Source organism: Heptranchias perlo, unplaced genomic scaffold (genome assembly GCF_035084215.1).
Source record: "Heptranchias perlo isolate sHepPer1 unplaced genomic scaffold, sHepPer1.hap1 HAP1_SCAFFOLD_1535, whole genome shotgun sequence".
NCBI lineage: Eukaryota > Metazoa > Chordata > Chondrichthyes > Hexanchiformes > Hexanchidae > Heptranchias > Heptranchias perlo.
Genome location: NW_027138791.1, coordinates 1 through 11,842, shown reverse-complemented (window position 1 = coordinate 11,842; position 11,842 = coordinate 1). Strand labels below are relative to the sequence as shown.

The 11,842-nt window shown below is 57.6% G+C and overlaps 1 protein-coding gene across 1 annotated transcript; it reads left to right on the top strand.

The window, feature by feature from the left end:
* Positions 1-1,236: 1,236 nt before the first annotated feature.
* slc35a2 (solute carrier family 35 member 2) lies at positions 1,237-7,150 on the top strand. Its single transcript, XM_067977465.1, is given in 9 exon segments — positions 1,237-1,362; positions 4,973-5,065; positions 5,068-5,152; positions 5,297-5,450; positions 5,847-5,942; positions 5,945-6,224; positions 6,227-6,268; positions 6,271-6,294; positions 6,297-7,150. Coding segments are annotated over 9 exon segments (1,041 nt in total). The 5' UTR covers positions 1,237-1,316; the 3' UTR covers positions 6,518-7,150.
* The last annotated feature ends 4,692 nt before the right edge of the window (positions 7,151-11,842 follow it).

Here is an 11,842-nt window from a genome sequence, read left to right as displayed (position 1 = left end):
GATTTGCGCACAGCAAGATCCCACAAACAGTAAATGTGATAAATGACCAGATCATCTGGTTTTTTAGTGATGTTGATTGAGGGATAAATATCGTCTGCAGGACACCGGGGAGAACTTTTCTTCGAAATAGCGGCCGTGGGATCTTTTACGTCCCACCTGACAGGGCAGACGGGGCCCTCGGTTTAACGTCTCATCCGAAAGACAACCCCTCCGACAGTGCGGCGCTCCCTCAGTACCGACCCTCCGACAGTGCGGCGCTCCCTCAGTACCGACCCTCCGACAGTGCGGCGCTCCCTCAGTACCGACCCTCCGACAGTGCGGCGCTCCCTCAGTACCGACCCTCCGACAGTGCGGCGCTCCCTCAGTACCGACCCTCCGACAGTGCGGCGCTCCCTCAGTACTGACCCTCCGACAGTGCGGCGCTCCCTCAGTACTGACCCTCCGACAGTGCGGCGCTCCCTCAGTACCGCCCCTCCGACAGTGCGGCGCTCCCTCAGTACCGACCCTCCGACAGTGCGGCGCTCCCTCAGTACCGACCCTCCCACAGTGCGGCGCTCCCTCAGTACTGACCCTCCGACAGCACGGCGCTCCCTCAGTACCGCCCCTCCGACAGTGCGGCGCTCCCTCAGTACCGGCACCGAGGGGAGTGTCGGGGCCTGGATTACGGGGCTCGAGTCTCTGGAGTGGGGGCTCGAACCCCCGAGGCTCTCACTGAGCCTCAGCCGGCTTTAATGTGGGCGGAGGACTTTAGGAGGGTAATTTGGGACAGAATGGACCTTGAACTCGGGGGCTGGATTCCTGGTCCAATTATCGCCCCCCCGCCAACCCCGACCCCTGCCCTTTAACCCCCATTTCACCCCGAAGATGACACTTGGCCGTGTGCAGTGCCACGGGAGGTCGATATAATTGCACCAGCTCCACCCGGGCTGCTTCCCGGAGGCAATCCAAGCTTCTTACAGAGGGCAGGTTCTCAACAATCCTCCCATTCCATGAGCAGCACATTATATATTTAATTATATTTAAAATAAAGGATTCTGGTCCTCCCGGCCTGCGGGGGGCGCTGCAGGCCGGAGCTGCGCAGGCGCATTGGCGGCGCCTAAAGGCTTGCTGCTGGTCCTCCTCCGGGGCTGCGGGGGGCGCTGCAGGGCGGGGAGCTGCGCAGGCGCAGTGCTGGGGGCTCCCGGCTCTCGCGCGATTTCGGGGCCGTTCAACCAGGGAGGAGGAGGAGGGGGGGGCCGAAAGATGGGAGGAGAGAAGGAAGGAAAAGGGGTGGAGGGAGGGCAGGAATAGTAGGAGGAAGTGGTGAAGCTGCCAGCATGGCAGCGGCGAAGAGCGGCGAGCCGGAGACGCAGGCGGTAAAGGGTGAGTGAGGCCTCGCGGCTCGGTTTTCGTGAAGGGGGGGAGGGCTCGGATTTCACGACCTCCGCCTGCCCCCAATCCACTTTACGGCCATTGAAGTGCAGAGACTGTTGTTATGTAAGAGAAAAAAAAAATAAGGATATTGTGTTTTCTTTTGTGGTGGTGCACAGCAAGATCCCACAAAGCAAGCTTGGGGGGGGGGGGGGTGCGCGCGCGCTCCCGTCAACACCGTCCCCTTTTAAAAAAAAAAATGCACAGCAAGATCCCACAAACAGCCTCGATCGCCTGGTTGGGGGCACCGGTGTAGTTGGGGACAACCGACATCTCACGCTCCCGCCACCGAACGACCGATAAAAAAACGCCCCCCGCCCCCGGGACGGCGCCGCCTTTCCTCTCGTTCCGGCCGGCGCGCGACGCGGTTGACGCTCGGTTTGCGGGTGGGGCGCGGGCTCGGAGGTCGGGGAGAGAGAGAGAGAGAGTGTGTAAGGACGGCCGAGCCCAGCCCAGCCCAGCCCAGCCCGCCGCCTGAGGTGGTAGGTTCAGGAACAGGAACGCCAACTTGCGTTTATGTGGCGCTTCACGGCAGCGATTATCGAGCGAAATTTAACGCCGAGACAAAGAAGGAGGTATTCAGACGGGCCAAAAAAAAAGCTCGGTCAAAGAGGTCGGTTTTAAGGAGTGTCTTAAAGGAGGAGAGAGAGAGAGGCGGAGAGGTTTAGGGAGGGAATTCCAGAGCTGAGGGCCTAGGCGGCTGAAGGCACGTCAATGGCGGAGCGATGGGAATCGGGGGATGGACAAGAGGCCAGAATTGGAGGAGCGCAGAGATCTGTGAGGTTGGGGATCAGCGACCCCATGTTTCTTCCTGCTAAAGCGTAGGTTCATCTCGAGTCCAGTATATTACAAGGTGTGACCCAGTGGGAGGAAACAGCCAGTGTCTGGGACAAATCTGAGTTCAGATCCTCCTTCAAATAAACAGTGAAGGAAGGATATATTTGCCTTAGAGGCGGTGCAACGAAGGTTCACTAGATTAATTCCTGCTCCTATTTCTTATGTTTCTTATCTAAGGTGATTGGCAAAAGAACCAGAGGCAATATGAGGAAGTATTTTTTTTTAAACACGGCGAGTTGTTCTGATCTGGAATTCATGCCTGAAAGGGCGGTGGAAGCAGATTCAATAATAACTTTCAAAAGGGGAATCGGAGAAATACATGAAGGAAAAGATTTTACAGGGCTGCGGGGAAAGAGCAGGGGAATGGGACGAATTGTCGAGATCTTTCAAAGAACCGGCACAGGCACGATGGGCTGAATGGCCTCCTCCTGTGCTGTACCTACGATGAACTCCACTTTCCCGCCCGATCCCCATATCCCTTGATTCCCTTATCGATCTCAGTCTTGAATATACTCAACGACTGAGCATCCACAGCCCTCTGGGCTAGAGAATTCCAAAGATTCCCCACCCTCTGAGTGAAGAAATTCCTCCTCATCTCAGTCTTGAATGGCCGACCCCTTATCCTGAGACTATGCCCCCTGGTTCTAGACTCTCCAGCCAGGGGCAAACAGCCTCTCAGCATCTACCCTGTCAAGCCCCCTCAACAACACCACCTGCACGTTCCCCTCCAAGTCACACACCATCCCGACTTGGAAATATATCGGCCGTTCCTTCATCATCGCTGGGTCAAAATCCTGGAACTCCCTCCCGAACAGCACTGTGGGAGAACCGTCACCACACGGACTGCAGCGGTTCAAGAAGGCGGCTCACCACCACCTTCTCAAGGGCAATTAGGGATGGGCAATAAATGCCGGCCTCGCCCACATCCCATAAACGAATTAAAAAAATCTTACATGTTTCAATGAGATCACCTCTCATTCTTCTAAACTCCCGAGAGTATCGGCCCATTCTACTCAATCTCTCCTCACAGGACAACCCCTTCATCCCAGGAATCAATCTAGTGTCTGCGTCCTCTGGTTACCGACCCGTCTGCCACTGGAAACAGTTTCTCCTTGTTGACTCTGTCGAAAGATTTGAGGTTGAATATCAGCCATGATCTGATTGAAGGGTGGAGCAGGCTCGAGGAGCCTTACGGCATACTCCTCCTAATTCTTATGTTGTTCTTCCTATCGTGAAGTCAAAACAGAAGATACTGGAAATACTCGTCTGTGGAGAGAGAAACGGTCGTCATTTTGACAGAACTGATCTCTGCTCATCAGCACGGGTTAGATACAGAGTAAAGCTCCCTCTACACTGTCCCATCAAACACTCCCAGGGCAGGTACAGGGTTAGATACAGAGTAAAGCTCCCTCTACACTGTCCCAAACACTCCCAGGGCAGGTACAGGGTTAGATACAGAGTAAAGCTCCCTCTACACTGTCCCATCAAACACTCCCAGGGCAGGTACAGGGTTAGATACAGAGTAAAGCTCCCTCTACACTGTCCCATCAAACACTCCGGGGCAGGTACAGGGTTAGATACAGAGTAAAGCTCCCTCTACACTGTCCCAAACACTCCCAGGGCAGGTACAGGGTTAGATACAGAGTAAAGCTCCCTCTACACTGTCCCAAACACTCCCAGGGCAGGTACAGGGTTAGATACAGAGTAAAGCTCCCTCTACACTGTCCCATCAAACACTCCCAGGGCAGGTACAGGGTTAGATACAGAGTAAAGCTCCCTCGACACTGTCCCATCAAACACTCCCAGGGCAGGTACAGGGTTAGATACAGAGTAAAGCTCCCTCTACACTGTCCATCAAACACTCCCAGGGCAGGTACAGGGTTAGATACAGAGTAAAGCTCCCTCTACACTGTCCCATCAAACACTCCCAGGGCAGGTACAGGGTTAGATACAGAGTAAAGCTCCCTCTACACCGTCCCATCAAACACTCCCAGTGGTTATGTTACTGGACCAGTAATCCAGAGTCATGAGTTCAATTCCTGCCACGGCAGCTGGGGAATTTAAATTCAATTAATTAAATAAAATCTGGAATTAAAATACTAGTATCAATAATGATGGCATGCCATGAAACTCCGGATTGTCATAAAAATCCATCTGGTTCACTGATGTCCTTTAGGGAAAGAAACCGGCCGTCCTCACCTCATTGGTAATGAACCTTAATTTATTTTTTGGAGACAAATTATTGAGAGATGTTCTTTTTGTTTTAAAAACGATTTCCTTTGTGTTGAGCACTGCCTGACAGCGTGGTGGCGATCTATATGTGACTCCAGACCCAAGCAATGTGGTTGATTCTTAATCGCCCTCTGAAATGGCCGAGCAAGCCACTCAGTTGTACAATCCCGCCACAAAAAGTCAGAATAAGAATAAAACGGACGGACCACCCGGCACGGGACACGACAAAGGCAAACCAAGCCAGTCGGCCCTGCAAAGTCCTCCTCGCTAACGTCTGGGGGCCTGTGCCGAAATTGGGAGAGCTGTCCCACAGACTAGTCAGGCAAGGCCGTACTCTCAGAATCGAACGTCCCAGACTCTTCCATCACCATCCCTGGGTCTGTCCTGTCCCACCGGCAGGACGGACCCTCCAGACAGGGCGACGGGGAGTTGGGGGTCTGCTGTCCCTTGCTCTCTCCTAATCCAGTATCATTGTGCATGTCCTGCGTTGCAGTGAATCAGAAGCTGAAATATGCCAGCCTGGCAGTCCTGGTGGTGCAGAACGCCTCTGTAATCCTCAGCATCCGTTATGTGCGGACGACGCCTGGGGGAAATTCTTCACGACCTCCGCCGTAGTGATGGTGGAACTGTTCAAACTCGTCACGTGCCTGATTCTGATTCTCGGCCAGAAAGAGGTAAGCTCGACCGATTTGAAACACGAGCCCCGAATAAATCCAATCGGGGAACTCGGGAGCAACTCCGTCACCCTGCTTCTGTGCTGTCCATTCGATGATCCCACTAAGGTCTCTCTCTCCCTCTCTCTCCTTCCCTCCTGTGCAGGCAACGTGAAGGAGTTGGTGATCTACCTCTATGAGGCTGTCCTGGTGGAGTACATGGACACCCTGAAGCTTGCGGTCCCTTCGCTAATCTACACTCTGCAGAATAACCTCCAGTACCTGGCCATCTCCAACCTTCCAGCTGCCACATTCCAGGTAGGTGACGGCGTCTGGCTGCTTTTTACCCTTCTCCCGGACGCACCGGCTCTTTGGCCGTGGGGTGCATCGCAGCCGAGCTCCGTCCCCCCTCCCCCCCCCCCCCCCCCCCCTAGGGCGCAGCGTGGACCCTGGGGGGGGGTGGGGAACTGTAGCCCCAGCGCCTTCGGCGGGGGGGGCGGGGGGGGGAACATGTGAAACCCGGAAGCTTTATGAAATACGGGCCGATCTCCCCCAGGCTTTGCCCCTAGTGAGGCGGAGGCTTCGCAGAACAAGGGTGGCATTGCCCCAGAGTGTGACACTGGCAGGGAGCCGCGCGCCACCCGCAAGACGTTTTAATTGCAGATTGCCGCTTGCCATCCTCTCTCTCTCTCTCTCTCTCGTTTCCCCCGACAGGTCACGTACCAGTTAAAGATCCTGACCACAGCACTCTTCTCCGTTCTGATGCTGAAGAAGAGTCTGCACCGGCTGCAGTGGGTGGCGCTGCTGCTGCTCTCTTCGCTGGCATCGCCATCGTCCAGGTGGCGCAGGAGGACAGCGCCGGGGCCAGCCGGGCCTCGGGCCAGAGCTACCTGGCGGGGCTGGTGGCAGTGTTAATCTCCTGCCTGTCCTCGGGCTTCGCCGGAGTCTACTTTGAACGCATTCTGAAGGGCAGCTCGCCCTCCGTCTGGCTGCGTAACGTGCAGCTGGCCGTCTTTGGCATCGCGCTGGGCCTGCTCGCCATGTGGTTCAAGGACGGGCCCGCCATCGCTGAGAAGGGCTGCTTCTTCGCCTACACCCCATGGTGTGGGCCGTGATCCTCAACCAGGCCTTCGGGGGCTGCTGGTGGCTGTAGTAGTGAAGTATGCGACAACATCCTGAAGGGCTTTGCCACCTCCTTGTCCATCGTCATCTCCACCGTGGCTTCCGTCTACCTCTTCAACTTCCACGTCGACCTGTACTTCGCGCTGGGGGCGGGGCTGGTGATCGGGGCCGTGTACGTGTACAGCCTGCCCAAAGCCGCCGGGCCCTCGCCCTCGCTCGGCAAGGACTCCGACCCGCACGGCACAAAGTTAGTCATCAAGTGAAAAAGAGAAAGGATCAAAGATTTGCTGCCTTGCACGTGCGCTCGCTCTCTCTCTCTCTCTCTCTCCCTTCCTCTCTCTCTCTCCCTCTCCCTCTCTCTCTGTGCCGTTCTTTTGCTCTCTCTCTCTCTTTCTGCCGTTCTTTCGCTCTCTCTCTCTCTCTGCCGTTCTTTCGCGCTCTCTCTCTCTCTGCCGTTCTTTCGCTCTCTCTCTCTCTCTCTGCCGTTCTTTCGCTCTCTCTCTCTCTCTCTCTCTCTCTGCCGTTCTTTCGCTCTCTCTCTCTCTGCCGTTCTTTCGCTCTCTCTCTCTCTCTCTGCCGTTCTTTCGCTCTCTCTCTCTCTCTCTTTCTGCCGTTCTTTCGCTCTCTCTCTCTCTCTCTCTCTGCCGTTCTTTCGCTCTCTCTCTCTCTCTCTGCCGTTCTTTCGCTCTCTCTCTCTCTCTCTGCCGTTCTTTCGCTCTCTCTCTCTCTCTTTCTGCCGTTCTTTCGCTCTCTCTCTCTCTCTGCCGTTCTTAGCCGTTCTCTTGAGCTGTCCCTCTCTGCCATTCTCCCGCGCTCTCTCTCTCCCGCGCTCTCTCTCTCCCTCGCTCTCTCTCTCCCGCGCTCTCTCTCTCCCGCGCTCTCTCTCTCCCTCTCCGCGCTCTCTCTCTCCCGCGCTCTCTCTCTCCCGCGCTCTCTCTCTCCCGCGCTCTCTCTCTCCCGCGCTCTCTCTCTCCCGCGCTCTCTCTCTCCCGCGCTCTCTCTCTCCCGCGCTCTCTCTCTCCCGCGCTCTCTCTCTCTCCCGCGCTCTCTCTCTCCCGCGCTCTCTCTCTCCCGCGCTCTCTCTCTCCCGCGCTCTCTCTCTCCCGCGCTCTCTCTCTCCCGCGCTCTCTCTCTCCCGCGCTCTCTCTCTCCCGCTCGCTCTCTCTCTCCCGCGCGCTCGCGCTCTCTCCGCGCGCTCTCTCTCTCCCGCGCGCTCTCTCTCTCCCGCGCGCGCTCTCTCTCCCGCGCGCTCTCTCTCTCCCGCGCGCTCTCTCTCTCCCGCGCGCTCTCTCTCTCTCCCGCGCGCTCTCTCTCTCCCGCGCGCTCTCTCTCTCCCGCGCGCTCTCTCTCTCCCGCGCGCTCTCTCTCTCCCGCGCGCTCTCTCTCTCCCGCGCGCTCTCTCTCTCCCGCGCGCTCTCTCTCTCCCGCGCGCTCTCTCTCTCCCGCGCGCTCTCTCTCTCCCGCGCGCTCTCTCTCTCCCGCGCGCCTCTCTCTCTCCCGCGCCTCTCTCTCTCCCGCGCGCTCTCTCTCTCTCCCGCGCGCTCTCTCTCTCCCGCGCGCTCTCTCTCTCCCGCGCGCTCTCTCTCTCCCGCGCCTCTCTCTCTCCCGCGCGCTCTCTCTCTCCCGCGCGCTCTCTCTCTCCCGCGCGCTCTCTCTCTCCCGCGCGCTCTCTCTCTCCCGCGCGCTCTCTCTCTCCCGCGCGCTCTCTCTCTCCCGCGCGCTCTCTCTCTCCCGCGCGCTCTCTCTCTCCCGCGCGCTCTCTCTCTCCCGCGCGCTCTCTCTCTCCCGCGCGCTCTCTCTCTCCCGCGCGCTCTCTCTCTCCCGCTCTCTCTGCCATTGTCTCCCGCTCGCTCTCTCATTCTCTCTCTCCCGAGCGCTTGTGCACACTTACTGTTTTCTCCCTGCACTGAGTGTACGACACTAAAATACCGTTTTTTTTTAACGGAGCGTGTTGCACTGGTCGAGCGCAATTTCAAATGTAGACATTGGGAACAGGGAACGAACAGGAGCGATTCCCCGGGGACCCCCGAACGAGCCCCACTCCCCCCTCGGTGGGGGGGAAGCGGGTGGGGGTCACCAGACATTTGGGGTGCTCTGATCCCAGAGATGAAGGTGTGGCTCCAAGGGCATTACTCGGACGATGGGTTGGGGAAGTGGCCGCTGCTATTGGGTGTTTGAAATTGTAAATAGATTTATTCTCGTCCGATGTTCCTCTCTGGGGTTTGCTGAGATGGTGTGCTACCTCCCTGAATCGGTAGGGGTTGTGTTTTTAGGGGGCCCCCCTCCCCACCTCCCGCGCTTGCGGTGACGCCAGCTGTTCGACCGTGTGTGCGGCGCACCCAGTCCCGAACTCTGCATGCGGGCGTCGACTGGACAGTGATCAAGGGCGGGAATCCTGGGTGAGATTTAGTTCCTCTCTCCACTACACCCCCGCCCAAAGCTGTGGGGAGCGCAGGGTTCGTTAACTGATTTGTCTCACAATGTACCTGAAGTGCCCCGCAGACGGAGGGGAGCGTGGGAATGTGATCGAGGTTATGTGTGCTTTTGATTTCAGTCACTCCAATCTTTTAAACTGTGAACCAACAAATTTGCGTATTGGTCATCTAAATTTATAAACCTCCCCAAGAGGTGCTCCCTGGGGTACGGGTCTCACAGACACTGACTCTCACTGGGGTACGGGTCTCACAGACACTGACTCTCACTGGGGTACGGGTCTCACAGACACTGACTCTCCCTGGGGTACGGGTCTCACAGACACCGACTCTCCCTGGGGTACGGGTCCCACAGACACTGACTCTCACTGGGGTACGGGTCTCACAGACACTGACTCTCACTGGGGTACGGGTCCCACAGACACTGACTCTCACTGGGGTACGGGTCTCACAGACACTGACTCTCCCTGGGGTACGGGTCCCACAGACACCGACTCTCACTGGGGTACGGGTCCCACAGACACTGACTCTCACCGGGGTACGGGTCCCACAGACACTGACTCTCACTGGGGTACGGGTCCCACAGACACTGACTCTCACCGGGGTACGGGTCCCACAGACACTGACTCTCACTGGGGTACGGGTCTCACAGACACCGACTCTCACTGGGGTACGGGTCTCACAGACACCGACTCTCACTGGGGTACGGGTCCCACAGACACCGACTCTCACTGGGGTACGGGTCCCACAGACACCGACTCTCACTGGGGTACGGGTCCCACAGACACTGACTCTCACTGGGGTACGGGTCTCACAGACACCGACTCTCACTGGGGTACGGGTCTCACAGACACTGACTCTCACTGGGGTACGGGTCTCACAGACACTGACTCTCCCTGGGGTACGGGTCTCACAGACACCGACTCTCCCTGGGGTACGGGTCCCACAGACACTGACTCTCCCTGGGGTACGGGTCCCACAGACACCGACTCTCACTGGGGTACGGGTCCCACAGACACTGACTCTCACTGGGGTACGGGTCTCACAGACACTGACTCTCACTGGGGTACGGGTCCCACAGACGCCGACTCTCACTGGGGTACGGGTCCCACAGACGCCGACTCTCCCTGGGGTACGGGTCTCACAGACACCGACTCTCACTGGGGTACGGGTCCCACAGACACTGACTCTCACTGGGGTACGGGTCCCACAGACACCGACTCTCACTGGGGTACGGGTCCCACAGACACTGACTCTCACTGGGGTACGGGTCTCACAGACACTGACTCTCACTGGGGTACGGGTCCCACAGACACTGACTCTCACTGGGGTACGGGTCCCACAGACACCGACTCTCACTGGGGTACGGGTCCCACAGACACCGACTCTCACTGGGGTACGGGTCCCACAGACACTGACTCTCCCTGGGGTACGGGTCCCACAGACACTGACTCTCCCTGGGGTACGGGTCCCACAGACACCGACTCTCACTGGGGTACGGGTCCCACAGACACTGACTCTCCCTGGGGTACGGGTTCCACAGACACCGACTCTCACTGGGGTACGGGTCCCACAGACACCGACTCTCCCTGGGGTACGGGTCCCACAGACACCGACTCTCACTGGGGTACGGGTCCCACAGACACCGACTCTCACTGGGGTACGGGTCCCACAGACACCGACTCTCACTGGGGTACGGGTCCCACAGACACCGACTCTCCCTGGGGTACGGGTCCCACAGACACCGACTCTCACTGGGGTACGGGTCCCACAGACACCGACTCTCACTGGGGTACGGGTCCCACAGACACCGACTCTCCCTGGGGTACGGGTCCCACAGACACCGACTCTCACTGGGGTACGGGTCCCACAGACACCGACTCTCACTGGGGTACGGGTCCCACAGACACCGACTCTCAATGGTACAATTCCTCCCTACCCATACCTGGACAGCGAGCATATTCGACCAGGGGGGGCATGACATGGCAGTCAAATCTGACCCTCTGCTCACCCAACACCCGCCTTCAGGCGGAGGGGTCACCTAGATCGCAATCGGAACCCTGGCTGGTTATATTTTCCCCCAGGACAGCTACGTTCAGCCCCATTAACTCCTGAGAAGGTGTAGTTTCAATGTAAACACCCTAAATTGTTCAAATTAAGTCGATCTGCTCCGTGGCCCTGCTGAGGCAGCTTTAAATTTAACACTAATTTTACATCGTGAGTTAGGATTTTTTTTTTATAGCATAGCGGGCCATTTGGCCCATCGAGCCTGTGCCGGCTCTTTGAAAGAGCTGTCCGATTATTCCCGTGAATTAATTGTCGTTGGTTTAGTGGTGTCTCTGTTGTTGTAAACGTACGGCGTTGTTTATCTGTGATCTCGCCGGGGGGGGAGGGTGGGGGGGGGGCATTGCCCTTCGAGCGAGGCGTCGACAGGATCCTGAGAGCCAGCAGGAGGGTGGTCAAGGTGGGGACTTTAATTTTTCCCCCAAAAATTTTATTTTAAAATTTCGGTCGACAATTTTGTACACTTTCTTTTTGTAAAAAAAAAATTTGTGCGTCTGTCGATCTGTTCCGTGTTATTTGAGAGATTGTTTTGGTGGGTTTTTTTTTTGGTGTGACCGTTTGCCAGTAACTATGTAGTAGTTAAATCTGCGATCGTGTTGGGGTCGGGGAGAGGGTTCTGCGATCAGTCCAGCCGAGGCACTTCTGTTTTTAATTGTCTTTTTTAGTCTGTCGGTGTCGTTTTTTTCTTCCCCCCCCCCCCCCTCTCTCCCCCCGGCTGTGTGCGCGTCGCACCCAGCCCCCAGAAGAGCTGACTCTCGCCAAGGTGCGGGCAGGATGAGGAGGGGCGTGGGGCGTGTTCCACGGGAACCCAGCGGCTCGCATCCGCTAGCGGTTGGATTGCGGCCGGCAAAAAAAAAAACCGGGCGCCGTTTCCTCCCGGAAGGCGTCGATATTCGACTGTGAGGGGCATCGCCGTCCCGTCCTCGCCTCGCCTGACGTCTGACGCGTGCACTTTCCGACCAGGGGGTGACCGGGTAGCGATTAAGAGAGGGAGGGAGGGCGGGGGGGTGGGGGGAGCCCTGGCCATTTTTACCCCCCCCCCCTCCAACCCAACGCCAGGGGCATTGATGCCAGTCTTAGTGCCTGCGAATA